This window comes from Heloderma suspectum, chromosome 1, assembly GCF_057233095.1.
Source record: "Heloderma suspectum isolate Gila_16-S chromosome 1, 16-S_ref, whole genome shotgun sequence".
Lineage (NCBI taxonomy): Eukaryota > Metazoa > Chordata > Lepidosauria > Squamata > Helodermatidae > Heloderma > Heloderma suspectum.
Genome location: NC_139458.1, coordinates 191885713 through 191913474, shown reverse-complemented (window position 1 = coordinate 191913474; position 27762 = coordinate 191885713). Strand labels below are relative to the sequence as shown.

The following is a 27762-nucleotide window of genomic DNA, read 5'->3' as shown; positions in this document are numbered from 1 at the left end:
CATCCATGCTGATTTCTGTCAAACCGGCTACTAATTACCTGGCTTTAACTCTATGAGTGAGACCAACCTTCATGCAGATATCAGTTTTATAACATTCACATATCTGACTTTTAGCCAAAAAGACACCTTCGCCAGCTGATGCAGAGAGGAGGAAATTACGGCCAGGAAGTGGCGGTGACAAGCCTCCTGACGAACCCCCTTTCACATACCAATTGAAAGCTGTGCCACTCAAGTTTGTGACAGAAATTAAAGACATTGTGCTGACAGAAGCAGAATCCATAGGCTCTTCTGCCATCTTTGAGTGCCTCATCTCTCCTTCCACTGCCATTACAAGTTGGATGAAGGATGGCAGCAACATTCGCGAGAGCCCTAAGCACAGGTTCCTGTCTGACGGGAAAGACAGGAAGCTCCATATTATTGATGTCCAGCTTTCAGATGCTGGGGAGTATACTTGTGTACTGAAACTGGGAAACAAAGAAAAGACCTCTGTAGCGAAGCTTGTTGTTGAAGGTATTTCATGGCTCCTCCAAATAGGTTTTGATTCATCTTTGTTCTAAATATGGTGCATTTCATTTGTGCCCTAAAGCTACATTGGTTTCATTTACATTAGAGTTAATACATACATTTCTTAGTGCCTCTGATGTTATCCATGGAAGGTCACTTCTCCAGGGAGCTTACAGTTAATAATTCAACACAGGGGACAACTGAGGAAGGGAGGAATATGCTATTATTTCAGTTACAAGTACTTCGGCTTAGCATGGGGTCTTGCTTCATAATTTAAACTGTATATACACACCCCTGCCCTGCAATTTATTCTATGCATCGTTGCTCTGATATATACACAAAACCTTTTGGCCTAGAACAGCATTCCTTTACGCTTGCAAACCAGGTCCCTCCACTGAAAGGAACGGGATCCCTCTCACAAGAGATAGGCACACACCTATGAGCACATATGAATCTCTCAAGTGGGATAATAATTCTAATGTGTCTGCTTAGGTTTCAATGCTACAGTTTATGTGAATGATATAATATATAAATAATATCTCATTTTCCTCTTTATCAGAATTACCAGTCCGCTTTGTGAAGACTCTGGAGGAGGAACTTACAGTCGTCAAAGGGCAACCCTTTTATCTAAGTTGTGAACTGAACAAAGAGAGAGATGTTGTCTGGAGAAAAGATGGGGAAATTCTCAAAGATGAACCTGGGAAATTTGCTCTGGGTATTATTGGCTTGCAGCGTGCTGTCACTATCATGGATGCTGATGACGCTGATGGTGGAATATACACTGTGACTGTTGAAAGTGCTAACATCAGCTGTCAATCAAGTGTTAAAGTTGTTGGTAAGTTACATTCCTTTCAAAACTGGGAGTGTGTGCCCTGTATGTTGAGTATGAAGGAAGGGACCAGAGGCTGTAATTAACTGTGGTAAAATTCTACCAAGGCATGAGCCGTGATTTTCTCTCCCTTTTATCATATCTTTAGTTAAGCTCGATTTTCATTGAATTGATCATGCAACTGGTATTGAAATAATCTGAAGGACTCTGATTCAAAGCTGGTTGGACCAGGATTGGAGTTCTGTGTTGTAGCCCTCTTGATCTGTACATTTAACAGCCAGTTAGGGTGCAATCCTATACATTAGACATTAAAAGGCCTACAACTCCATGCTGGCTGGAGGCATGCTGGGAATTGTAGGACTCTTTAATGTCTAAACGTGCATAGGATTGCACTCTTGGAGAGTAATTCAGTGGCAACACACACTGCTGCATTCCCAACAGCTTTAGTAGGAATATATCAATCCTGTAAAAAATCTGACTGTCATCCACAAATCATTTACTCTGTTTTAATTTCACTGAAGCAGACAGGCCTAATGTCAAAGTACACTAGAGTGTGTGTCTTGTGTATTGTAGCCACTGCCTACTGTGTGTGTGTGTTTTGCATTGAAGATTTCATTGATTTTGTTGATTACTTGGATGCAAATAACTTGGATGCAAATAATCAAGATGGCCCTAAACTGCAAATCACTCATATCCACCTGAATCAGAACAATTGCCTTACATGCCCAGTTGTATAATAATAAAGAGCAAAAAATAAAGTTCTGAAAACCCAAGTAACCAGATACATGAAAAGAAGAGCTTAAACTAAGAAACTAATAGACGTCGGTGACAGAAGGAGCAGAATATGTAAGAGGAAACATGGCAACAATGGAATCTTCTGAAATATTAAAAAAATCTAAAAGATTTATGTGCAGTGTAGAAATACTAATATCTATTTATTGTGTTTTGACACACAGAAATGATAAGAGACTGGCTTGTGAAGCCTATCAGGGACCAGCATGTGAAACCAAAAGGTACTGCTACCTTTACTTGTGACGTTGTTAAGGATACACCAAATATTAAATGGTACAAAGGTGATGAGGAGATTCCTCTTGAACCAAATGACAAAACAGAAATTATAAAAGATGGACCTCATCTCTACCTCAAAATTAAGAATGCCACAGCCGATGATATTGGGGAATATGCAGTGGAAGTTGAAGGGCGGAGATATCCAGCTAAATTGACCCTTGGTGGTAAGTGTATTCCTATATGAATATAGTACATTTGCCAGTAGTTTCACCTAATGTAGTAAAAATAAACACTGAAGACTGTAAGATGGTGGAAATGTTTCGATTGCTTATGTTGTTAATTCATTCATTTTTGCATGCCAGACCGTGAAGTTGAGCTGCTTAAACCCCTTGAAGATGTTACTGTTTATGAAAAAGAAACAGCAAGCTTTGATACTGAAATTTCTGAAGATGATATCCTAGGAGAATGGAAACTGAAAGGAGAACTACTCAGACCCTCACCTGTAAGAATCTGTACTTAAGAATTCATGAATTTAAATATAGTGTCATTTGAATGATGTTAATCACTGGTTCTGCATAATACCTTAAAGCAGGATGTAAAATCAAGTTAATAGTCAATACTAGTGTGGTTCTCAGAGGCACATTTTTTTTATTATGAAGCTTAAAAACTCCAAAGCTGAATCATGTCTTCACGCAACATAAGCAACAGGTTACAGCACACCAGATGTGTACTGTTACATGCATTTTTACTGTGATTCTATGAATGTTCTTTGTGTCCACGTGTGCCAGGAATGTTAGGGTGATAATGACTGAGCACTGTATGGAGTCGCAAGTCTTGTTTAGCTCAGACAGTGGAACTATCTTGCCCAAAGGCACTTCATTCTCTAATGGATTTTGCTGTCACATTATGAGGCTACCATCAGTTAAAAAAAAATAAATCAGTACAACATCTTGTGATAAAAATTCCACTTTCCTTACCACGACATATTTCATTTTTCCCAGACCTGTGAGATCAAAGCTGAAGGAGGAAAACGCTTCTTAACTTTACACAAAGTCAAGTTAGACCAGGCTGGAGAAGTTCTCTATCAGGCACTGAATGCATGTACTGCAGCTATCCTGACAGTGAAAGGTAAGGTGTTTTACTAAAAGGTGTGTTATATTTCCTCAGATGTTACTCCCATTATGTACTTGAAAAAATAATTTGTTCCCTTCATTTGCAGAAATTGAGCTTGACTTTGTCGTGCCGTTGAAAGATGTGACGGTGCCAGAGAGGCGGCAGGCAAGGTTTGAATGCGTGCTCACCAGGGAGGCCAATGTAATGTGGTCTAAAGGCAATGACATAATCAAGGTTGGAGACAAATTTGACATCATTGCAGATGGAAAGAAACACATTCTTGTGATCAATGATTCTCAGTTCGATGATGAAGGAGAGTACACTGCTGAAGTTGAAGGGAAGAAAACCACAGCAAGACTGTTTGTAGAAGGCAAGTGCATTACTGTGAAGAATTACAGGGTAAAAATTACAAGAATAAATAATCTGAAAATACCATTGGCTGTGACTGTAAAGCATTCATTGTCATTTGCTCTGTTTCAGGTATCAGGCTGAAGTTCATCACCCCCCTCCAAGATCAAACAGTGAAGGAAGGAGAAACAGCTCACTTTGATTTTGAACTTTCTCATGAAGATATGCCAGTGACCTGGTTCAAAAATGATAAGAAACTGCACAATAGCAGAACAATTCAAATTTCTGCAGAAGGGAAGAAACACAAATTAGAAATTAGTGAAGTGACACTTGATGATATCTCTGAGATCAAGGCTCAAGTTAAGACATTACACACTGAGGCACACCTGAAGGTTTTAGGTAATATGTTTGTTACGTACTGTTACTACTTGTATCTGTATGTATTTTTCTTTACGTATCTGAATCTTTGTGTTTGCTGTAGTTACTAATCTCTTCAAAAAATTAAGTACTTCATCCTCAACCCATATCTTATAGAGGCCGATCCATATTTCACTGTGAGATTGCAAGACTATACTGCCACTGAGAAAGATGATGTCATTCTGGAGTGTGAACTTAGCAAGGATGTGCCAGTGAAGTGGTATAAGGATGGTGAGGAACTTGTAGCTTCCAAGAAAATCTCCATAAAGACTGATGGCAAGCGCCGCATATTAAAAATTAAAAAGGTGTCAGATGCCGATAAGGGCAATTATGAATGTAACTGTGGAACTGACAAGACAAATTCTGAACTTAAGATTGAGGGTAAGTTATTGTCCTCCTTCAGTAGGACCTCTTCAAGACCTTTTACACCTACTGATTAAGACAGGAAATCTAAGATCTATACATATATATTTGCTTTCAGCTCGATTAATAAAAGTAGAGCGTCCTCTGTATGGAGTGGAAGTATTTGTTGGTGAAACAGCACGATTTGAGGTTGAAATCTCTGAGCCTGATGTTCAAGCAATTTGGAAGTTAAAGGGAGAAACTTTAACAGCTTCACCCGTAAGTCTCTTTCAACAAAAAAAAAAAAGATAGCCGAAGTTGTGTTTTTTTTCTTACGAAGTTATAGAGAATGAGTGAGTGATTGGGACAAAATTGTTATTTTTCCCCCTAATAAAAATCAGGATTGTGAAATGATTCAAGATGGGAAGAAACATGTCTTGATCCTTTACAACTGCAAATTGGATATGACAGGAGAGGTGTCCTTCCAGGCTGCAAATGCTAAAAGTGCTGCTAATCTGAAAGTGAAAGGTAGGCTCCAGAAGGTGTCAATTCTAAGCCCATTTTGCAAAATTTTCTTATTATCCACCAGGGGAAAAAATCCCTAGCTGGAGTAGATAGAAATTAATTTCTAATGCTCTTCGTTACCTGATTTGATTTCAGAATTGCCTCTCATCTTTATAACTCCACTCAGTGATGTCAAGGTCTTTGAGAAAGATGAAGCTAAGTTTGAATGTGAGGTATCAAGAGAACCAAAGACTTTCCGTTGGTTGAAAGGAGCCCAAGAGATCCCAGGAGATGAGAAGTTTCAAATCATATCAGAAGGCACAAAGCATGCTCTTGTCATTAAGAGTGTGGCTTTTGAGGATGAAGCTAAATATATGTTTGAAGCTGAAGATAAACGAACAAGTGCAAAGCTGATCATTGAAGGTTTGTTTGTATCACTGGTTCTTCTGACAGTAATTTTGGTTTTCATATTTATACCATTTTATTCATCACGATCTAATTTTAATAAGATACTTTTATGGTTCAGGCATTCGTCTTGAATTCATTACTCCTCTCAAGGATGTAACAGCAAAGGAGCGTGAAACTGCTGTATTCACAGTGGAGCTGTCCCATGACAATATCCCTGTCATCTGGTATAAGAATGACCAACGGCTCCATACCAGCAAGTTTGTTTCAATGAAGGATGATGGCAAATTCCATACACTCACATTTAAAGATCTCTCTATTGATGACACATCTCAGATCAAAGTGGAAGCTATGGGCAAATCGTGTGAAGCTAAACTCACTGTTCTTGGTATGTGTGACCTGAGTTTGCTTTATATAAAGCATCTTCTTAGATACAATCTCTTCCAGAAGTATAAGCACGATGGAAAGCATACAAACTCTTTCCATATGAAACCCTGCCCCCTTGTCCCTTGGAGCAGCTCTTGAGATCTTCTGAGGAAGCCCTGTTTCAGAGTTCATCTTTTGGACAGGCTAGATTAGCCTCCATAAAGAGTAGGGCTTTTTTGATGGCAGCCCCAATTCTTTGGAACTTCCTTTTAAGAGAGGTTCATATGGCCCTCACTTTACTATCTTTCTGAAGCTCTCTTTCAGAAAGCTTTTGAGCACTGACTGCTGCTAGTTGTTGTGCTCTATTATATTGCCGCTGCTCTGTTGCTGATTCTTTTGTTTTGTTTTGGGGTTTGTTTGTTTTTGCCTTATTGTTTCATTGTAGATGTTGTCTTTAACTTGTACACTGTTATAAAATATTATATGACTAGTTCACTGTGGGGCCAAAATGGGTTACTTAGTTTTTTAGTGTCTTGTTTGCAATATTTTCCTAAGAGGAGTAAAAATAATTTATAAACCCCATAGAGTGCTGTATTAATTAGCTTTTCAGTACAATTATTTGAAATTACCTTATGCTGCATAAAAACGTCTTCATACTAATTATTAGATCACAAATCTCTTCCACCAATGTACTTGAATTTAAATTAATTTTGCCCCATTGGCTTCAGCTCTTCCTGACTACCTCTGGATTTCAACTGGAACGAACTGACTGACATAATTCCAGGCATAATTCAGAGTATTGGTCCTTACCTATAAAGACCCAAATGGTGTGGCACCAGGGCATGTAAAGGGCCACCTTTTCCCCCTTCAGCCTTGCCTGTCAGTTAAATTCAGCCATAGTTCAGCCCTTGCATTGCACTCTAAAGGTCCCTGATTCAACCCCTGGCATCTCCTGGTAGGGCTGGAAAAGACTCCTCTCTGAAACCCTGAAGAGTCCTAAGAGTTCACTACACATGGTGTAGAAAATACTGAGCTAGATGGACCAGTAGTCCCATCTGCTGAAGGCCTTTTCCAAGTTCTGCTTATTATTGCTGTTTAGCCAACAGGCTAGGACTGTCCTATTTTACTAATCAACCATAGTTTTTATGTCTCTGTACAGCTCTGCTGTATTTTATTTTGTGCTGCTATTTTATTCCTGTTTCAGTTTTGTTCTTTTGCAACATTATTCCTTTTGTACATTTTCGGATGTTGTATTGTCTCAGTTTGTTTCGACTTTGTGTAAGCCACCTTGTGGATTTTTTAAAAAATAGATGGAAATGCAGAGTATAAATCTCTTAAATAAACAAAATAATAAATAACTAAATCTCTTAAATCAACAAAATAATAAATAAATAACTACTTTGTGGAACACCCTAGAAACATATTTCTGTTGAGAAAGTTTTCTAAAAGCAAAATTAGCAACTTTTTTTGAATAACTAGGATATCCTCTGTTCAAGTTGTTAATTTTTCTTTTAGTTTAGAAAACTTTCTTGATGTATTAGGAAACCAAAAAACCCACTCCTGCTAGAAAGGAGAAATAGCCTTTAAGCTGGCTTGTGTAAGTTCCTACAACTTTTGAACACTTGAATTATACTTAGAATGTCACATATTCATCTTGACTTGCAGAGGGGGATCCTTATTTTACTGGAAAACTTCAAGATTACACTACTGTGGAAAAAGACGAAGTCATTTTACAGTGTGAAATTAGCAAAGCCGATGCTCCGGTAAAATGGTTTAAAGACGGACAAGAAATAACTCCGTCTAAGAATGTTGTTATCAAGGCAGATGGCAAAAAACGAATGCTTATCCTCAAGAAAGCCTTGAAGAAAGACATTGGTCAATATACCTGTGATTGTGGTACTGACCAGACTTCTGGGAAGCTCAACATTGAAGGCAAGTTCATCTTATTGATGCATTATTACAATCTATTTTGAGTCGCCTTGAGACTCATTCAATGAAAAGGTGGGATACAAATCTTCTAAATAAATAAATACATTCACACATAAATATCTTCTCAATCCTTCTGTTGTATAACACTGCCCACCCATCTTGTAATGAAAGCTAACGACATTAGGTGATTGTTGTTTTTCCTTTACAGACCGTGATATTAAGATTGTGCGTCCCCTATACAGTGTGGAAATATTTGAGACAGAGACTGCCCGTTTTGATACAGAAATCTCTGAGGAAGATATTCATGCCAACTGGAAATTGAAAGGGGAGGCCTTGAGTCAGTCAGCTGTAAGCAATATTTCTAAATAATCACATTTGTTTGTCAAATACGTGTTCAGAAAGATGGCTTCTAGAAATGGAATACAAAAACTCTGTCTTGGATTCAGTGATCCTGCTGTTTGATAACTGCCACTTGTGGAGAGTGGGGGTGGGAGTTCACTGATTTATTTGTTTGTTTGTTTATTAAATTTATTAATCGCCCATCTGGCTGGTCACCCAGCCACTCTGGGAAATGTACAACAATAAAAACAGTTTATACAATAACATGGAACATTAAGAACATCACATTTCTAAAATTACCCTAGCCCACCCTAAGGATTCTCTCCTTATCTGCAGCCCTTCCTCAAAAACTGACTTTAGAGGGTTAGGGGACCCTCCAGACCAAGGGGGATGCAGAAGGGAATCAACTAACAGTCCTCTCATGCACATAATCTTTTGATCCAAGTCCCTGTCTTTATCTAGGACTTACTTACTTTAAAAGTCCCATGTTTTGTTCTCACTATTCAGCATTTTAAAGTTAGATCATACAATACATGGAATATGAGATTATATAATATGTAATCGTATGTAGAGAATGGAAATTAAAATACCATCATGCATCAGTTTAACAGAAAAATATTTTAAAATATATTAAAGACGGCACTTGGTTTCTTGCAGAATTAGATTAAAAACTGCTGGTCCTGGCACCGAGGAGAAGAGAAACAGGGGTACTGCATATATGGTTGTTCTGTAAAGACATTTGGAAGCAGATGATTGATGCCGTTAACAATAGCAACTGTTAATTTTATGAAATATTATTTATATTCACTCACAATTAATTTTCAGTACAAAAAGTATGCATTCCATGAACACTGCTATTTACATATAGTAATCCACACTGAGGAGTGATCTCATTGGCCTGACCAACATGTGATATTAAGCCTGTGGTCAAACATTGACTAAAATTCAATAGGTTGTATCTAATGTTTGCATAAGCAAGTAGGAAGTATTGTATCACACAAGGTGTCCAATCTTTCCCCTCCTTCAGCAGTTGCCTCCAACACAGCTCACACTGTTTGGGAAGACCTCAGACCTTCTGGATAGGCTTTTCAGGGGTTGCAGAGAGGAGGGGAAAGATTGGTTGTACGAGCTTCCTTCCACTTACATAACCATTAGATACAACTCAATGCAACCAAGGTACTGTAAATGTGCACATAATTTTTTCTGTTGGAGAGATTTAGTATTCACAGTTCCAGGATGGTAGCATTATGATTGCAAAACAGGTGCATCTGGGGCATCTTTACTTCCCAAAGGAGAACACAAAGACAAACAAATTTCTGCTACCATTTTGAACCAACCCCCCCCCCCCCCCCGAACCGATAATATGAATGCTTTCAAAGCAAGTTATGGTCTGTGGGCAAGTCGTTCCTTTATCCCCAAATAAAGGATAAAGCTGAGAACTGTCACTGTTCAAATCAAGCACTGTACATTGTTTTGCATTTCTTTTTGTTTGATAGGACTGTGAGATTAAGGAGGAAGGTAAAAGGCACTGCGTTACACTCTACAATGTGCGCTTGGACCAGGCTGGTGGTGTAGACTTCCAAGCAGCTAATGCCAAATCGAGTGCTCACCTTCGGGTGAAACGTAAGTGTCTTACAAGTGTACCTATCAGACCATGTGTATTTACGTCAATAGCTGGGCTAAAGTGAAACAAGTTAGTGTCGTAGTGTATCATGGTCTGTTGTTATCCCAGGCATATGAATGGGATATGAATGAGGGGGAAAGCCAATCAGATGAGCCTGGGGTGGGCATGGGGGAATTCACTTTTGGTGACATAGTTACCCCAGTTATCCCTATTATATGAAGTTATGCCACATATCCCTATTATATTAAGTTTTAATTAGTTAATTCAATTTGATGCTTCCAATTCAATTTGCCTTTTTCTTGTTAAATCATGAGGGAAAGTCATTATTATAAAATGAGTTTTAATTAGTTAATTAGATGATTAGCAGATATCTATCTATCTATCTATCTATCTACCTACCAGTATGATTGGTAGATGGCCTAGCATAATCAGTTGTTATGAAATTGAAATTACTGCAAATGAACTATTTGCGGTGCTTGGCATTTCAGGTGTATGATTTGAGAGGTAACACCGTGCTGACATTTGTTGAAAGTGCTAGTAGCCTGATGGACAGGGACACCCTACACAGTTGGTGACCACTTGTCTCACTATCCAATCATAGGCCCTGCTATTTTGGAAGGCACATGCCTTATCTAGCGAGAGGTATGCAGGGCTTCACAAGGAGACAGATTCAGAGCAATGTTCTTGCTGATCTTTTCATTTCGAAGGGACAGGCTCTGCAAATAGGGGATTGCCAGTGACCACCCCTCCCCCTGAGAACTCCAAGAGTCGTGATCTAGCCAAGGAATTTAAATAGCCTCTGTACAATCATACTCCCCCTCTCTGTCAAGGAAAGCCATGATGGCAGTTAATAAGAGGTGGAAGTGGCTAACCTGAAAATGATTTCTTCTTTTCGTCAAGCACGTGTCATTGGCCTACTTAGGCCTCTCAAGGATGTGACTGTGACGGCTGGTGAAACGGCAACCTTTGAATGTGAGCTCTCCTATGAGGGAATTGTAGTGGAGTGGTTCTTGAAAGGACAGAAATTGGAACCCAGTGACAAGGTACAGAAGACAATATTTCCTTTTCCCCCTCCCCTTCCTCATCTACCTGCATGTCTTTCCCTCTTTCTCTTCCCTTCTCCTCCCCTGCCTCTTCTACTAGCAAACATACAGAATACTAGACTAAAGCTGCAGTCCTATACACAGCTGGGAGTGGGCCCCAATGAACTCAATTGGACTTACTTCTGAGTACATATGCATTGTTAGGGGCTAAAATATCATTTGAAAAGTATTTTTTTATATAAAAGAAGTTGATGATACATGAAGAAAAGTGAAAGGTCTCAAGCTGACAGAAGACAAGACTGAGATTTGCTTTCATAGAGAGATAGGGAGCATTCTGATAGTTCTAGTGAAGTTTATGATCATTTGTATTTCCTGATTCTTTCTCCCCTCTGAATGTAAAACTGGAATCCAGTTCTGCATATAAGGGGATTAGGAGACTGAAATTCCATTTCAGGCATCTGAGCAGACTTCCAGATAACTTTCTGGGTAGAACTGCTTGCTGAGCATTTCTCACCTGCTATTTTTAACTCTTCGTCAAGTGTGCTGTTAGCACTAAGATGCGAACAGCCTGGAATGCAGTTCATTGAATATTTAAAGTGATTTAATATCAAGCCATATATTACAAGTAATAGTATGCACAAGTTGCATTCAATTAAATATTATTTTGATGCCAAATTTGTTAAATCCTTTGTTTAGTTAGAGGGCCTGGTAATAATAGAGTTATATTTTTATTTGCAAAGGAAAATATAAATCTTCATGTTAAAATGAAAGCCCAGTTAGTGAAAGTTTATAATTTACAATAGCATTTCCAGATTAATCAAAACAGTTTATTCTCACGTATAAGATTAAAACTACCATGGTATGATCAGTAAATGGATAGATGAATATTTACTGTTCCTGTGCAAAATATTTTAACTACGTTATTGTGTGTTATTATTATATGTCTGTTTATTTAATTTATCAGCTGCCCAATAACCAGAGTTCTCTGGGCAATGAACAGATTAAAACAAATTAAAAATCAAATTCCAATAAAACACCAGTCAATAAAAGCACAAAAATCAATCCTATAAAACAGAACAAGCATATCAAAGCAGAGATTAACACAATATCAGCAACAATCATATAGGACAGATATGTACTCTATGACTGTTAAATGGCATCTTATTCATCAGGATTATTTCTCCTTTTATATTATCAGTTCACAAGGTTTTATATTTTATTTCTGCTTTATCCATGTACAAACATTTAAATGGGTTTATGATAATACAAGGAATGAAGGTTAGAGCACTCCTGCCCCAATCTGGCTCGGAGAACATCTGCATATATCTCCTCGGCTGGATGGGGAGCTATAGTGCAAACAGGTCCTGTACACAGAGTTCTCATTTTTTATTGAACAACTGAAGTTGATCACACAGATCCCTTTGAAAACGATTGCAATTCCACCAATCAGCTGTTTAGCAGGGGGATCTGGAGTTGGATTCATGCCCCCAGCTTTTCTTTCCCTGGACTACTCCCAGTATGCCATTCTGCAAAACTCTGGGAACCTTTGAGGAGCAGCTACCAATGCAGCATGAAGAGGTGCAACTGGAACAGGAAATCAGGAAGTGCATGGATGTATGCATAAAACCCTTTGAAATGCAGCTTATATAGGCAGGCACAGATACGCTAACCCAAATATTTAAGATAAAATTGGAGTATAGTTAATTACCAAGTCTGCTCTGCATAATGCTCTTTTTTCTGCCTTTTTTTAGATTGTACCCCGTGCTGAAGGAAAAGTTCACACCCTTGTTCTGAGAGATGTGAAGTTAACTGATGCTGGAGAAGTCACACTGACTGCAAAGGATTTCAAAACTAAAGCAAATCTTTTTGTAAAAGGTAAACATGTTGGAACAACAAGTTACTCGGTTAGCAATACGCTACAGCTTATTGATCTGGAACAGGCAAAGTGCTTGGTAGAACCTTTTCTGTGGTACTTTTTACACCTAAAATACTGAATGTAATTCCGCCCATATTTCAGTCTTTAAAAGGAGATCAAATTGATAGCTAGCATATCAGTCTCTGGAGAGGAAAACATGAGACCTATAACACCTATATGACATGCATTTTTCCTCAGAACCACCTGTTGAGTTTACCAGGCCTCTTGAGGACCAGACTGTAGAGGAGGAAGCCACGGCAGTACTGGAGTGTGAACTGTCCAGAGATGCACCAGTGAAATGGTTCAAGAATGGCGAGGAAATTCACAGAACAAAGAAATATGATATCATTGCTGATGGCAAAGTCAGAAAACTTATAATTCATGGCTGCACACTGGATGATGCTAAAACGTATACTTGTGATGCTAAAGATTTCAAGACCTCTTGCTTCCTGAATGTTGAACGTAAGTCTACTTATAATTTCCATACAAAGAACTTGACACTTGCTTGTATGATCCTCAAATGGTGGGCACGTCACTTATTCATGTGAGTGGCTCCATGGGATGATGATACCGTGAAGAGAACAGATATCTAGCTGAGTGGGTCGGGCTTTTTCCTTCATCCAAAAAAGTGGGAACCACAATTTTGATTTATTTGTTTTTGCTCATCTATGATTTTCAATAAATTATAATGACATTAGCTACAAGCATTTAATGTAATACCACTATGTTAATCTTCAAATATTTTTTCTCCTATAGCACCTCATGTTGAGTTTACAAAGCCTCTTCATGATCTTGAAGTTAAAGAAAAGGAAGTTGCGAGGTTTGAATGTGAAATTTCCCGACCAACTGTTAAGGTCTGTAATGTTCACGTTTCTAATATTTGACTTTTTCTCTAGGTTTTGTATAGAATCATACAGTATGTGTTGCAACTATCAGAAATACCTATCTCATCTTAAAGAGTAAGGTTCTAGCTATTGTGTGTGTGCGCAAAGCATTCTGAAGGTGAAAGCTATGTCTAGTTCAAACCAAAAGATCATCACCAGACCCTGGTTGTAGACCATTACTGCTTCCTTTCTCTCCATCATTTTACACAAATGTTGTGTATTTTATTTTAATTTTACCAATTAAAATATAATACACAAATTAAGTATGAATATTAATGTACTCAGGCTACATGTTTTCCTTCAGTTATAGAGCAGCAGATCTAGTGGCTTGGATCTAGAGATGAATGTTTCCACCCACGCATGGGGGCTTTGCAGCTCCTTCTGGCAGCAATCCCTCACATCCTGCAGAAAAACCCTGAAGGTCAGGCACTCTCTGGAGCAGAACCACATTAGATACAATGGGTTGCTGCTATATGGAAAAACCACACACACATACACACACACACACACACTCACACACATTTTGAAGGACTTTATATGCACACATGCTTCTCTGGACCCAAGCCAATAGTCCCAATCACAATCGGTGTACACATAACAGCCAGAACTGTGTATATGAGATCCAATTACAAATATTACCAGTCAGCGGTTAGGAGGAGAATGAGCCCTCTTTCCCCATCTTGACCAGCTGATTGGCATTATTGCCAGTTGTCTAGCCTGGCTTCACGTGTGCAACCTTCATTTGCTGAATCAGGAGGAGGAACTCTGCACACAGCACCTTTTTATATGATCAGTTGCTCATATGGCCTGAAAAACACACCCAGCAGCCTGCTTGCACATTGGTGTTGCCCCTAGATACATCACCAGGTTGTTGATTGTTAGGTTGTGTCAGGGTGGAAACTGAGCCCATAGAGCCCCAGAGCAGTTCTGATTCTAATGAAGAGCAACAACCCGTGGGAGAGGAGCTCACTCATCGCTCACAGGCACAGCGGCAGGGAGAGATTCCTCCTGCCTGCATTCCTGAGAGAGATAGTGACCCTGGCTGTGAGAGAGCGGGGGATGGGACCTTGCTGGATGCTCGGTGCAGATGCAGGGAGCGGCACCAGATGGAGGGAGCGGCACCAGATGGAGGGCGCCAAGAGGAGGCGCTCTGCCCGCTTGGTGTTAAAACAACGGTCACGTCCCAAGGACCTACGGGTAAGAGGGAGGACCTCTCCATAGGCCATAAGTTCAGAGGTTTCCCGCTCTTCTCCTTCAAACAGGGACCAACTGCCTTACCTGGAGCTTAGGCTACTCTGCTAACTACCCCAGTGCAGTTCCTTGCTTAGTCGCTGGTGATTAGCATCTGAAAGAGTCATTAAGTTGTAAAGGAATAAAGCCTTAGAAAGAATCCTCTTTGTCTGTGTCTTGAGTTGGCTATTGGAGGGGACTGTAAGAGGCAGCTAGGGTGCTCCTGACAGTTTGAGATGAAACATAACTTCAATAAAGCATTGTTGTTGTTCAGTTGTTCAGTCGTGTCCAACTCTTCATGACCCCATGGACCATAGCATGCCAGGCCTTCCTGTCCTGTGCTCTCTCCCAGAGCGTGCTCAAGTCCATATTCATTGCATCGGTGATGCTGTCTAGCTATCTCATCCTCTGCCGTCCCCTTCTCCTTTTGCCTTCAGTCTTTCCCAGCATCAGGGTCTTTTCCAGAGAGTTTTCTCTTCGCATTAGGTGGCCAAATTATTTGAGCTTCAACTTCAGTATCTGTCCTTCCCATCAGCACTCAGGGTTGATTTCCTTTAGGATGGACTGATTTGACCTCCTTGCAGTCCAGGGGACTCGTAAGAGTCTTCTCCAGCACCACACTTCGAAAGCATCGATTCTTCAGCGCTCAGCCTTCCTTATAGTCCAGCTCTCACAGCCATACGTTGCTACTGGGAAAACCATAGCTTTGATTAGACGGACCTTTGTCGGCAAGGTGATGTCTCTGCTTCTTACTATGCTGTCTAGGTTTGCCATAGCTTTCCTCCCAAGGAGCAAGCGTCTTTTAATTTCATGGCTACAGTCACCGTCTGCGGTGATCTTGGAGCCCAAGAAAATGAAATCTGTCACTGCTTCCATTTCTTCCCCTTCTATATGCCAGGAAGTGATGGGGCCAGATGCCATGATCTTTGTTTTTTTAATGTTGAGTTTCAAACCAGCTTTTGCACTCTCCTCTTTCACCCTCAACAAGAGGCTCTTGAGATCCTCTTCGCTTTCTGCCATTAGGGTGGTATCATCTGCGTATCTGAGGTTGTTGATAATTCTCCCGGCAATCCTAATTCTGACCTGTGATTCATCCAACCCGGTGTTTCTCATGATGTACTCTGCATATACATTAAATAAGCAGGGCGACAATATGCAGCCTTGTCGTACGCCTTTCCCAATTTTGAACCAATCGGTTGTTCCATGTCTGGTTCTTACTGTTGCTTCTTGACCCTCGTACAGGTTTCTCAGAAGACAGGTAAGGTGGTCTGGTACCCCCATCTCTTTCAGAATTTGCCAGAGTTTGTTGTGATCCACACCATCAAAGGCTTTAGTGTAGTCAATGAAGCAGAAATAGACGTTTTTCTGGAATTCTCTTGCTTTCTCCATGATCCAGCGAAAGTTGGCGATTTGATCTCTAGTTCAATAAAGCATGCATATCACAAAATTTTCATAATTTATGATGCTTATAGTGAATTTAGCTATGCTCATCATGAAATGTTGGTTTATGATTTGGCTTGAAGTATCATTCAGGCATGCTTCTCTAATATAACCAGTAAATGTAAGTTTCAGGTTCTCAGTTATTACAGTTGATAATACAATCTCTATGGCTGGATTAACATGCTAATCCACACTGAGTGGTTGAGTATGGGTTGTTGTTGAACTGTGGGTTATCATGTTGTCTGAACACAGCACATTTTCCTCAGAGCGGCTTTTTAACCATATCATGTGGCTTGTTAACCACCCTGAAAAACCCAACAACAAACCATGGGTTCTCAAGGTAGATTGTTTGAGAAAAATAATTCTTATTGCATGGTTAACAAGCCACCCTGAGGAAAAAGTCCTGGGTTCAGACAACACAATAACCCATGGATCAAGAGCAATCTACACTCAAACACTGAGTGTGGGTTAGCGTGTTGTGTGAACCCAGCCAATGTGTTTGCATTTTATCCAATTTGATATTTTGTCAATGTTTTAAATACAGGTGAAGTGGTTTAGGGATGGTGTTGAAATCCGAAAAGGCAAGAAATATGACATCATTGCTAAAGGTACCCAGAGGATACTCGTTATCAACAAATGTCTGCTTGATGACGAAGCAGAATATGCATGTGAAGCAAAAGGAGCCAGAACCTCGGGCATGCTTACAGTGATAGGTAAAGCTAAATCAGGTTTTGCTTTTATTTTATGTAAAAGAACAGCGAGTTGATTGCTGTACTAATTGAATGCAACTACGGTTCTTCTTTACAGAGGAGGAAGCTGTCTTTACCAAAAAACTTCCCAACATGGAAGTAAATGAAACAGATACTGTCAAATTGATTTGTGAGGTTTCCAAGCCTGATGCAGAAGTAACTTGGTTCAAAGGCGATGAGGAGTTGCCAGATGGCGGCAGATATGAACAGATTGTGGACGGACGAAAAAGAATCCTCATCATCCACAATGCTCGTCTTGATGACGCAGGTGCATACAGTTGCAGGCTTCCAAGCACGCGGACAACTGGCAAGCTCAAAGTTCATGGTAAGACATTTTCTTCGGTATCTTTCACAAGCAGATGCTGCCAGATGACATAGTCTAGTTGAATAGATCGTGAAGTTTCCATTTTGGATTTTTGGCCCGTATCTTCCCTAAATATGTACAGTAGGAAACCTGTGCCAGGGCATCCTCCTGCCAAATTGGTCTGGCACATCTTACATCTTTTGCTGTTAATTTCCAATTAGATAGAGCAATCTACTCTCCTCTGAAAACTGAAAATAATATGCGCATCTTTTTCAGAACTTGCAGCCGAATTTATAACCAGACCCCAGAACGTTGAAGTACTTGAAGGAGAAAAGGCAGAATTTGTCTGCTCAGTATCCAAAGATGCCTTTGAAGTGCAGTGGCTAAGGGGTGATACTATTCTTGAAGCAGGTGATAAGTATGACATCATTTCTGATGGTAAAAAGAGAGTTCTGGTCATTAAAGATTCTGTCCTAGACGATGCGGGAAGTTACGCTGCCATGATTGGTGAAGCCAAAGCCAAAGCACGCTTGAAAGTGATTGGTAAGTTTTTCGGGATTTTCTCAGTACGTTTGTGGGTGTGTTGTTTTTTCTTCTTGATTATGTAACTTCCAAAAACATATAAATAATAAGCATGTTCAAATTGCAGAAAAACTCAGGGTTGTTATTCCACTGAAAGACCAAGAAGTTAAAGAAGGAGAAGAGCTTGTCTTTAACTGTGAGGTTAATACAGAAGGTGCCAAAGCTAAGTGGTACAAAGATGATGAACCAATATTTGATAGTGCAAAATACATCATGGTTCATAAGGACCTAGTTTATACTCTAAGAATCAGAGATGCCCATTTGAATGACCAAGCAACTTACGCTGTCGCACTGGCAAACCAGAGAGGAGAACATGTCAAGTCCTCTGCTAAATTAACTGTACTTGGTAAGTGCTTTGCATGTTCTAAGTCAGAAGTGGGGATCCTCAGGCCTGGGGGCCAAATCCAGTCATCCTGGGTTCCCAATCCAGCACTCTGGGATTCCCCAGAGGATCATGCCCCTTCCCCTGGCCCCGCCTCCTTTTCCCCCAACCAGCAATTGGTGGTTTCCTGGCATTTGTTCATTTCCCCCCATTCTAAAAGGTTGAAATGCCTCTCCTAAGGCTTAGCTAATGGTAGTAAGAGCTGTAAATTACAATGTGCTGATTGGGGGTGGGGATATTTTCACCCCAGTCCTTTTGCTTTTGGCTCCACCCCTTTCCCCTTCAGCCACACCCACCCATGGAATGCAGCCCCTGAGAGGTTCTCTGAAACTGAAGTCACCCCTCAGACCAAAAAAGGTTCACCACCCCTTCGGATCTAAGCAATGCCCAAATTTGGGTGAGAATATAAACTAACCATGCTTTTAAAAAAACCCAAAACCCTCTCTTAACAGAGGAAGATCTCAGAATTATTGAGCCTCTTCAAGACATTGAAACCATGGAGAAGAAGAGTGTCACATTCTGGTGCAAAGTGAACCGTCTTAACGTAACTCTCCAGTGGACAAAGAACGGCGAAGAAGTCACCTTGGACCACCGCATTTTGTACAAAGTGGATAAATACAAGCATTCACTTATCATTAAAAATTGTGGGTTTATTGATGAAGGGGAGTACACTGTCACTGCTGGCCAAGACAAGTCTGTTGCGGAACTTATTATCACAGAGGCACCTACAGATTTCATTGAGCACTTGCAAGACCAGACTGTCACTGAATTTGATGATGCTGTCTTTTCTTGCCAGCTTTCCAAAGAGAAAGCAAGTGTGAAGTGGTACAGAAATGGACGAGAAATAAAAGAGGGCAAAAAGTAGGTTAAATTTCTTTAACTAGGTGGTGGTATGCGACGGTTGCTGTATTGACCTGTGTTTCTCTATTTAATACATAATCCTTTTTCCCATCTGATATAAAGGTATCAGTTTGAAAAGGATGGAAATTTACACAGATTAATTATAAAAGACTGCAGACTAGAGGACGAATGTGAGTATTCCTGTGGAGTGGATGACAGGAAATCCCGAGCAAGGCTGTTTGTTGAAGGTATGTTTACAATTTCTATTTATCTTTCTTTCCAGTTTTCAGTTTGTTTGTTTTAGTAAAGAACACTAGTCAATATAATATACATTTTAAAAATATTTCTACCAGAAATTCCTGTGGAGATCATCCGGCCACCACAAGATATTTATGAAGCTCCTGGCTCTGACGTCGTTTTCTCTGCTGAATTGAATAAAGATAAGGTGGAAGTCAAATGGCTGAGAAATAACATGATTATAGTCCAGGGAGATAAACACCAAATGATGAGCGAAGGGAAAGTCCATCGGCTGCAAGTCTGTGAGATAAGGCCCCGTGACCAAGGAGAATACAGATTTATTGCCAAAGACAAAGAAGCTCGAGCTAAGCTAGAATTGGCAGGTAATCCTTTGAAGTTTATTAAAAATAAGGTGGAAGAATCTTTAGAGAAATAATGTGAATTTTTCAGTATTTTTTCTGGATGTTAATTCCACAGATTACTACAGTTCTAACTGTAGTAATTAAATTGTCACACAAGAAGAAACATGTAACATTTTTATGGTGCTCACTGCCCTATGCAATTCCATTCAGGGGGAAAAGAAATGTCCTGTTTTGCACAATCCAATAAATGCTCTCCTCTTTTCGATTTCTAGCCCCCACTTGTTCCATGTGGAGCCATTAGCCATCATCATGAATGCGTGAATCTTAACTTTGTCACTGAGATCCTATAAGCAATGCACTTCTGTAGTTTCTATCGTGGAGTTTATCACTGTAACTTCTGTGTTTTGGGAAATCAGCATCAGCTTTACTCAGCATAGATGAATTATCTATGTATGATGGAGACAACAATAAGGCCCCATTGATCTCTGTGGTTCAAAATGGGGTATATACAATTGTCCATTATAATTTTGGCCCATCCAAAACACCGACATATTGAAAAATTGTTTAAAATTAATTGTGCTTTTCTGTATCAGACTCTGCACTGAATACACAGTCTATGTAACGTATTTTGGAAATACACACTCTGTTGTTGTTGTTTTCTCTAGCTGCTCCAAGAATAAAGACAGCTGATCAGAACCTTGTGGTAGACGTTGGGCAGCCATTGACCATGACTGTTCCATATGATGCCTACCCACGAGCAGAAGCGGAGTGGTTTAAGGAAGATGAAGCCCTGCCCACTCAGACAGTTGATACAACAGCTGAAAGTACCACCTTCAAAATCCATGAAGCAAAGACATCACACAGAGGAAGTTACAAAATTATACTTAAAAATAAACATGGCCAAGCTGAAGCACACATCAATGTACAAGTTATTGGTAAGCTCATCACTTCTTCCATCTTTGTCTTTGTTTTTTTTCTTTTCTTTTCTGATGACATATGTATGCATCAGAAAGGAAAAACACTAGTATCCTGGTGACATAGAACCCAGACTGTGTCTCCATGACAATGGAAGGAGGAATGAATGGAGGAGTACCAGATTTTTTTAAAGGAATCAGCTTTGCTGCGATTTGGTCCATATAGGGCTCCACAAGGGAGTGCTCTGCACCAGTAAAAATCGCTTCACAGAACATGCTTCCTCGTGGGAGTGGGGGTTGGAATAAATGTGATCTGACTGGCAGGGGCTGCTCAACCAGTAAGAGGGGCTTCCCCCTCCCCTTTCTCCTTTCCTCTGAAACTCCAGATGCACCTGCATTTCAGGAGCACAATGGGAGTTACTTCCGAGTAAATACACATATGCCTGTGCTGGGAAAGGGTAGGGGGACACAGGATTGGGAAACCAGCTCCCTTTCTAACCACAGGATCTGTATATGGAAGGTGTGAAGCAGTTACTTCCTAAGGCAATAAACCAAGACATGGAGAATCGCAGGTTTGGTGAAGCCCTTTACAGGCTTTAAACTTCAATTCATGGGGATCTCTGTAAATTCTGATGTGGTCATTCAGAGGGCAAGCCTCACTGAGTACAATGGGAGTTACTTCTGAGTAGACACAGATATGCTTGTGCTGGGAAAGGGTGGGGGGAGAACACAGGCATGGGAAACTAGCCTCCTGTCTAACCCAACCAATTCTGCACAAGATCTCTATAATGAAGCTGTGAAGTAGTTACTTCCTAAGGCAATAAACCAAACAACGGAGAATCAGAGCATCGAGATCGCACTTTAGAGCATTTAGGGAATGTGCTTTAAACTGTGCCATTTCAATTGAGGGGGGGCTCTGTAAATTCTGATGTGGGCATTCAGGGGACAAGCCTCATTGAGCACAATGGGAGTTACTTCTGAGTAAATGTCTGGCACAAATTGGCTTGTGCAGGGACAGGAAACACACAGAAAGCACCCCTTGACCGGGGTCATGGTGAAAGGCACACCTCTGGGCTAGCATACCTGAGGTAAATGCGGGGGTTGGGGCACATAACAACTATAATGCTGAGAACCTGACTTGAGGAAAAGAATCAGACTTTAAGCAGTCTCAGGAAATCCGGTTTTTCCCTGATAAGCTCCGGGGCGGCTGCTGTTTGGCCACGATGTCATGTATCCCTAATGACCTCAACATGTAGCCAGCTCAGAGTAAATCACTGATGGAAACACCCCACAGGAAATAAGTAGTAGTACACTACATCCATGTGTCTAATTGAATTATTACTATTTATGTAAAACTTTTATTTTAAGTAAAATAAAATATGCTTCTCTTTAATTTCAGATGTTCCTGGCCCAGTTAGGAACTTGGAAGTAACTGAAACTTTTGATGGTGAAGTTAGCCTTGCCTGGGAGGAACCAGAAAGTGATGGCGGTAGTAAAATCACTGGGTATGTTGTTGAAAGGCGTGACATCAAACGCAAGACCTGGATTTTGGCAACCGATCGTGCCGACAGTTGTGAATACACAGTGACTGGTCTTCAAAGGGGAGGAGTTGAGTATCTCTTCCGTGTGAGTGCGAAAAACAGAGTGGGCACTGGCGAGCCAGTTGAAACAGACAAACCTGTTGAAGCAAAGAGCAGATTTGGTAAGAAAAATAATTTAGAATGCTTGGAGGAAAGTCATTTGTTTACGTTGTTTTGAACAGGGACAACATTAAATTTTCTTTCCACCTTGCAGATGTCCCAGGTCCTCCTCTCAATGTACAAGTTATTGATGTGAACAGATCTAGTGCAACTCTTTCTTGGGAACCACCAGAATATGATGGAGGCTCTCCAATTACGGGCTATGTTATTGAATTGCGTGACAGAGGTTCAATAAGGTGGGAGCCAGCCATGACCACAGGAGCACATGAATTGTCTGCAGTATTAACTGATGTTGTGGAAAACAAAGAATACTTTTTCAGAGTCAGAGCTCAAAACCAAGTTGGAGTTGGCAAACCTAGTGCTTCTACACATGCAGTGAAGATCATGGATCCAATTGGTTAGTATGCCAATAATAGGGCTGTTTTCCATGTAACCTGGTGGCAATATTATGTGTTCTTAAAATCTGAGCACAGAGAAGAGGGGAATTCATGAGGGGAATTAGTATAGGTTGGAAAATCTGGATAAAAGTTAGGTTTTGTGATTTAAGAAATCGCTACATATGTCCTTTTGAGAAATTAGCATCAGAAAGTGAGAATAATAGAAGTGCCACATAAATTCTAAAATAAGGGACGATGCTTTAAATGTTCTCAATGCTCAATGAGGAAGGGTTAATGGATATAATACCATAATCCATCTATTAGAAGACTATGGTCAGTTTCTAGCAAGCTACCTTAGGAATATATAAGGGCTTGCACATACACAATTTTGCCTTTTGTTTCTTTCAGTAGCTGGTCCCCATGTCATATCACAAAGTACTTTTGACACTCCTGTCAGTTTCAGAATAGTAGTTTGCCATGGGTGTGGGATGCTGCTGTTTGAAGAACTCAGCCTCCCCACCCCACCCTGGGCTTGTGGGATCAGCTGCATCGTTCTTTGAATTCTGGCTAGTATCCCCTTCCTGAAGTGGGCAGTATTTAAATCATGCAAATTATTGTGTTTTCCAGAAAGACCAAGTCCTCCCATTAACCTTGATCATTCTGACCAAACTAAATCATCTGTGAAACTTACATGGGAACCTCCTTTGAAAGATGGAGGCAGCCCAATTTTGGGCTACATTATTGAAAGACGCGAGGAGGGAACAGACGACTGGATCCGTTGCAATCCAAAGCTTGCAACTAATCTTACTTATAAGGTAGGGGATTGTTTTCTGAAGTAAAATGTTCATTAATTACTTGATTTTTTTAATGGTAACAATTAATTACAACAATTACCTCTGCCTCTGTAGGTAACTGGATTGACACCGCTAGCTAAGTATTATTACAGAGTATCTGCTGAAAATGCTGCTGGTGTATCAGACCCAGCTGAAGCTATTGGGCCACTGACTGCTGATGATCCTTATTGTAAGTAGAATTGAGTTAACTGGCATTGTCATCCTCTTGAAATAAAATGCTGCGTGCCTTCATGGTATTTGGGATTACTTGTGTTCAGTATTAACAACAATGCTATAATGTATTCGTAAGTCAGGTTTGATACCAAAACCAATTCCCACGCTCAACAGTGATAATCTAAATTAAAACATCCTTATTACAAAGCAGTTATATTAAAATGGCAGAAAACCATTAACATGCCCCAAGTAGTTTGGCTATACCTTTAACATTTGTCTGAAAGCAGCATTGCTAATCAAGGAGGCTACCACCTAGTTCAATTTAGTATGAAAATATATTAGGTACAGTTAAAAATCTACCAATTTGAAATCGGAGTAAGCCTTCCCACCCGTTTTCTATATTGCCATTTCATCAGCTTATAGAACATTTCTTTAAATGATTTGGGGTTGGATCCAGCATCTGCCTTCTGGGATAGGAAGGACTCCATTCGCAGATGGTCCTGCCACCCTTGAGGATTCCCTGCCCCCATACACACACACCACAGGTCACCCCATTCATCAGGGCCTCCTGACCCCCGGTGTAGTATTTTCGGGGGGCTGGAAAGGCTACCGGAAGAGGAAGTCTGGGAAGTTCACTTCCACCAGCGCAGATGATCCAGTGTAAATCTGGATCCAGCCCTTTCTCAGTAGATAAACAGGTTGTGGAGGCATCTTTAATAATGCTCCCATTGGCAATTACACTGAGCGCAGTGGCAGTTTTACTGACGTTGTACAAAACATCAAAGTTTGAAACACTGTACAAAAAATTTAAGTTTGAAACATGAATTGGCATAATTTGTGCTTGTTTTTCAGTTGGACCCACGATGGACTTAAGTGGATTTAAAGATGGACTTGAAGTTATTGTTCCAGAGCCACTCAAAATACGTGTTCCTATCACTGGCTATCCAGTACCAACCGCCACATGGTCTGTAGGTGACAAAGTTTTAGAGCAAGGTGACCGGGTGAAAATTGAGACCACAGCTGCCTATGCACAACTTGTTATTACTCCAAGTGAACGGCCAGATAAGGGCATTTATACCTTGAAATTAGAAAACCCTGTGTCATCGGTATCAGGAGAAATTGACGTGAATGTCATTGGTGAGCAATCAAATATATTTTATGAATTTGAATGTATAGTAGTTGCATATAATGTGTTTTGTAAATGATCAAGTATTTGTGAACTGTCCAGAGAGCTTCAGTTATTGGGCAGTATAGAAATGTAATAAATAAATAATACAAATCTGTTTACCAACTGCCCTTTCTATATAAATGATACTAAAATTAATTTCTATTGTGCTATTTCCTTATGAAATTCCATAATATATTTTATTTATTTATTTATTTCATTTCTTTACCGCCCAATAGCCGAAGCTCTCCCTCTAATATGAGGGAGGTCATCTTTTTTGACAATTAAGGCTGCATTCCTACACACACTTACTATTGAAAACAATAAGACTTACTTCTGAATAGACATGTATAGAAATGCGCTGTATGAATGTTTTTAAGGAGAAGCAGGAAAAAGTATGATTGGAAGCCAATAAACCAAAATATTTTATTGAAGAAATAAAAATAAGTATGTTATAAACAATTGGTTTATAATATGATATATATCCATTTTTAGCTCGCCCAAGTGCACCAAGAGAACTAAACGTTGGAGAGATAACTAGGAACACAGTACAACTAACATGGGAACCACCTGAAAATGATGGAGGAAGCCCATTGACTGGCTATGTTATTGAAAAACGTGAAGTGAGCCGCAAAACATGGATCAAGGTATGTTATTTTTTTTTAATACAGTACATGTTTGGTTTATGTATGTTTTCATTATGTAATGCTGAAATTCATATTAAATATTCCTATGCTGTGAAAATAAATGGAGACTCTCATGTTTTCAGGTTATGGACAATGTCCTTGACCAAGAGTTCACTGTACCAGATCTTGCTCAAGGAAAAGAATACTTGTTCAGGGTTTCAGCATGCAACAAATGTGGACCAGGAGAACCGGCTTACATTGATGAACCTGTTAACATGTCAGCACCTGCGAGTGAGTTTTCTTCACTAGTTATTCTTATTGATTTTGTATTTCTGTATTTATTAACTCGTGCTAAGTGTCATAAATTGATATGACTGCTGGAAGAAAGCAAGGCGCAGACTTTGAATGAAGAAGGCTTGTGTACAACTCGAGTAAATTTTGGAGATGTGGAGGCTTGGATCCAATGACATGCAAATGGAACTTTGCTTGCACAATGGGAAAGACAAGCACCACCACTTCTTCTCCACTGCAGCCCTCTGCATACTCTGAAAAGCCACTTCTTAGTGTTGGGGAACCCACCAATATAGTGAGGGATGTGGTCTGCAGGGCTGAAATGGAAAGGAGGAATCAGCAGAAATCAGGGTGCTGTCTTTTGAAAACAGAAGTGCCTTTCCATTTAGGCAGGGTACTGTTGGATCCAAACCAATGGGGAAGACAGGGGCAAAGGCAGTAAAGAATACACACTATTACAAGACCGTATACATTTTTCTTCTTCTTTTCCCTCTCTTGCAGCGGTGCCTGATCCACCAGAGAATGTTAAATGGAGGGATCCAACATCAAAGTCCATTTTCCTTACCTGGGAACCACCTAAGTATGATGGTGGCTCACGTATCAAAGGTTATCTGGTAGAAAAATGCCAGCGTGGCACTGACAAATGGGAGCCCTGCGGAGAACCAGTCGTTGAGACTAAGTAAGGGCTTGCAGTAGGAAGAAACATTTCACAAATTAAAGAGTTACATTTAACAATATTCTAAACTGAAATTGTTTTATAATTAACAGAATGGAAGTACCAAATCTTAAGGAAGGGGAATGGTATGCTTATCGTGTTAAAGCTCTGAACAGGCAAGGAGCCAGCAAACCAAGCAAGCCAACAGATGACATCCAAGCTGTGGATGCAATGGGTAACTATTGATTTCAGTTACATTGAGGCTTAATTTGTACGCTTTAAAACAGCCCTCCCCAGCCTTGGCCATGCTGGCAGAGAATTATGGGAATTGCAGTCCAACACATCTAGAGGGAGCCAGGTTGGACAAGGCTGCTTTAAAATAGTGGTGGATGTGCATTTATTTTACACCTATGTATATTGACCAAATATGCCATTGCATATATGACATGTTCTGTTAACACTGTCTTAATTGTCTGTCAAATCAGAGGCCCCAGAAATTTTCCTAGACGTGAAGTTGCTTGCTGGAATCACTGTCAAGGCTGGAACTAAAATAGAGCTGCCAGCTAGAGTAACTGGGAAGCCTGAGCCTCGAATTACCTGGACAAAAGCTGAACATGTCCTGAGACCTGATAAAAGAATATCCATTGAATCCAAACCTAACCATTCCACAGTCATCATAACAGACAGCAAGAGAAGTGACAGTGGTACCTATATTATTGAAGCTGTAAATGCCAGTGGTCGGGCAACAGCAGTGGTTGAAGTTAATGTTCTAGGTATGTTCAGCGGGGTGGGGGGGTTCATCCAAAATAACTCTCAGTGTTTTCGTACTTAAATAATTGAAGAGAAGAGGTTCAAACTATTGTTATGTTTCCACAGATAAGCCTGGCCCACCAGCTGCATTTGATGTATCCGAGATTACAAACGTTTCTTGTCTTTTGACCTGGAATCCTCCTCGAGATGATGGTGGCTCCAAAATCACAAACTACGTTCTAGAGCAAAGAGCTGCAGACAGCGAAATATGGCACAAACTGTCATCCACTATTAAAGAAACCAACTTCAAAGTTACCAACCTCACGCCTCATAAAGAATACATCTTCAGAGTCAGTGCAGAAAACATGTATGGAGTTGGAGAACCAGCCCTGTCCAGTCCAATCATTGCCAAATATCCATTTGGTAAGTCCATTCAGTTGACAGAAAGGGCCACTTGTCGTAATATGTCTGCCACATAGAAGCTGCTGGAAATCACCTCGGTCTGGCAGGCACTCCAAATGGCAAGTTGTTTGGTAGGTACCTCATCACCACATAGATCAGCGCACAACAACATGTTTTTT

The 27762-nt window shown here is 40.2% G+C and overlaps 1 protein-coding gene across 1 annotated transcript in view; it reads left to right on the top strand.

Annotated features, from left to right (window-relative positions):
• TTN (titin) overlaps window positions 1-27762 on the top strand; it is a 310226-nt gene that overhangs the window by 191818 nt on the left and 90646 nt on the right. The window contains exons 176-213 of the mRNA XM_084814765.1: window positions 115-510; window positions 1064-1339; window positions 2290-2565; window positions 2704-2843; window positions 3343-3469; window positions 3561-3824; window positions 3935-4201; window positions 4337-4600; window positions 4701-4840; window positions 4963-5089; window positions 5222-5488; window positions 5592-5858; window positions 7502-7768; window positions 7974-8113; window positions 9601-9727; window positions 10629-10771; window positions 12523-12646; window positions 12885-13148; window positions 13443-13540; window positions 16785-16953; window positions 17048-17314; window positions 17570-17836; window positions 17943-18221; window positions 18710-19118; window positions 19221-19345; window positions 19451-19717; window positions 20362-20631; window positions 22010-22312; window positions 22405-22707; window positions 23315-23502; window positions 23596-23710; window positions 24547-24831; window positions 25355-25506; window positions 25629-25776; window positions 26278-26455; window positions 26545-26666; window positions 26917-27204; window positions 27308-27604. Of these exons, the coding sequence (XP_084670891.1) occupies window positions 115-510; window positions 1064-1339; window positions 2290-2565; window positions 2704-2843; window positions 3343-3469; window positions 3561-3824; window positions 3935-4201; window positions 4337-4600; window positions 4701-4840; window positions 4963-5089; window positions 5222-5488; window positions 5592-5858; window positions 7502-7768; window positions 7974-8113; window positions 9601-9727; window positions 10629-10771; window positions 12523-12646; window positions 12885-13148; window positions 13443-13540; window positions 16785-16953; window positions 17048-17314; window positions 17570-17836; window positions 17943-18221; window positions 18710-19118; window positions 19221-19345; window positions 19451-19717; window positions 20362-20631; window positions 22010-22312; window positions 22405-22707; window positions 23315-23502; window positions 23596-23710; window positions 24547-24831; window positions 25355-25506; window positions 25629-25776; window positions 26278-26455; window positions 26545-26666; window positions 26917-27204; window positions 27308-27604 (8406 nt within the window). The remainder of the gene's footprint in view (window positions 1-114; window positions 511-1063; window positions 1340-2289; window positions 2566-2703; window positions 2844-3342; window positions 3470-3560; window positions 3825-3934; window positions 4202-4336; window positions 4601-4700; window positions 4841-4962; window positions 5090-5221; window positions 5489-5591; window positions 5859-7501; window positions 7769-7973; window positions 8114-9600; window positions 9728-10628; window positions 10772-12522; window positions 12647-12884; window positions 13149-13442; window positions 13541-16784; window positions 16954-17047; window positions 17315-17569; window positions 17837-17942; window positions 18222-18709; window positions 19119-19220; window positions 19346-19450; window positions 19718-20361; window positions 20632-22009; window positions 22313-22404; window positions 22708-23314; window positions 23503-23595; window positions 23711-24546; window positions 24832-25354; window positions 25507-25628; window positions 25777-26277; window positions 26456-26544; window positions 26667-26916; window positions 27205-27307; window positions 27605-27762) is intronic.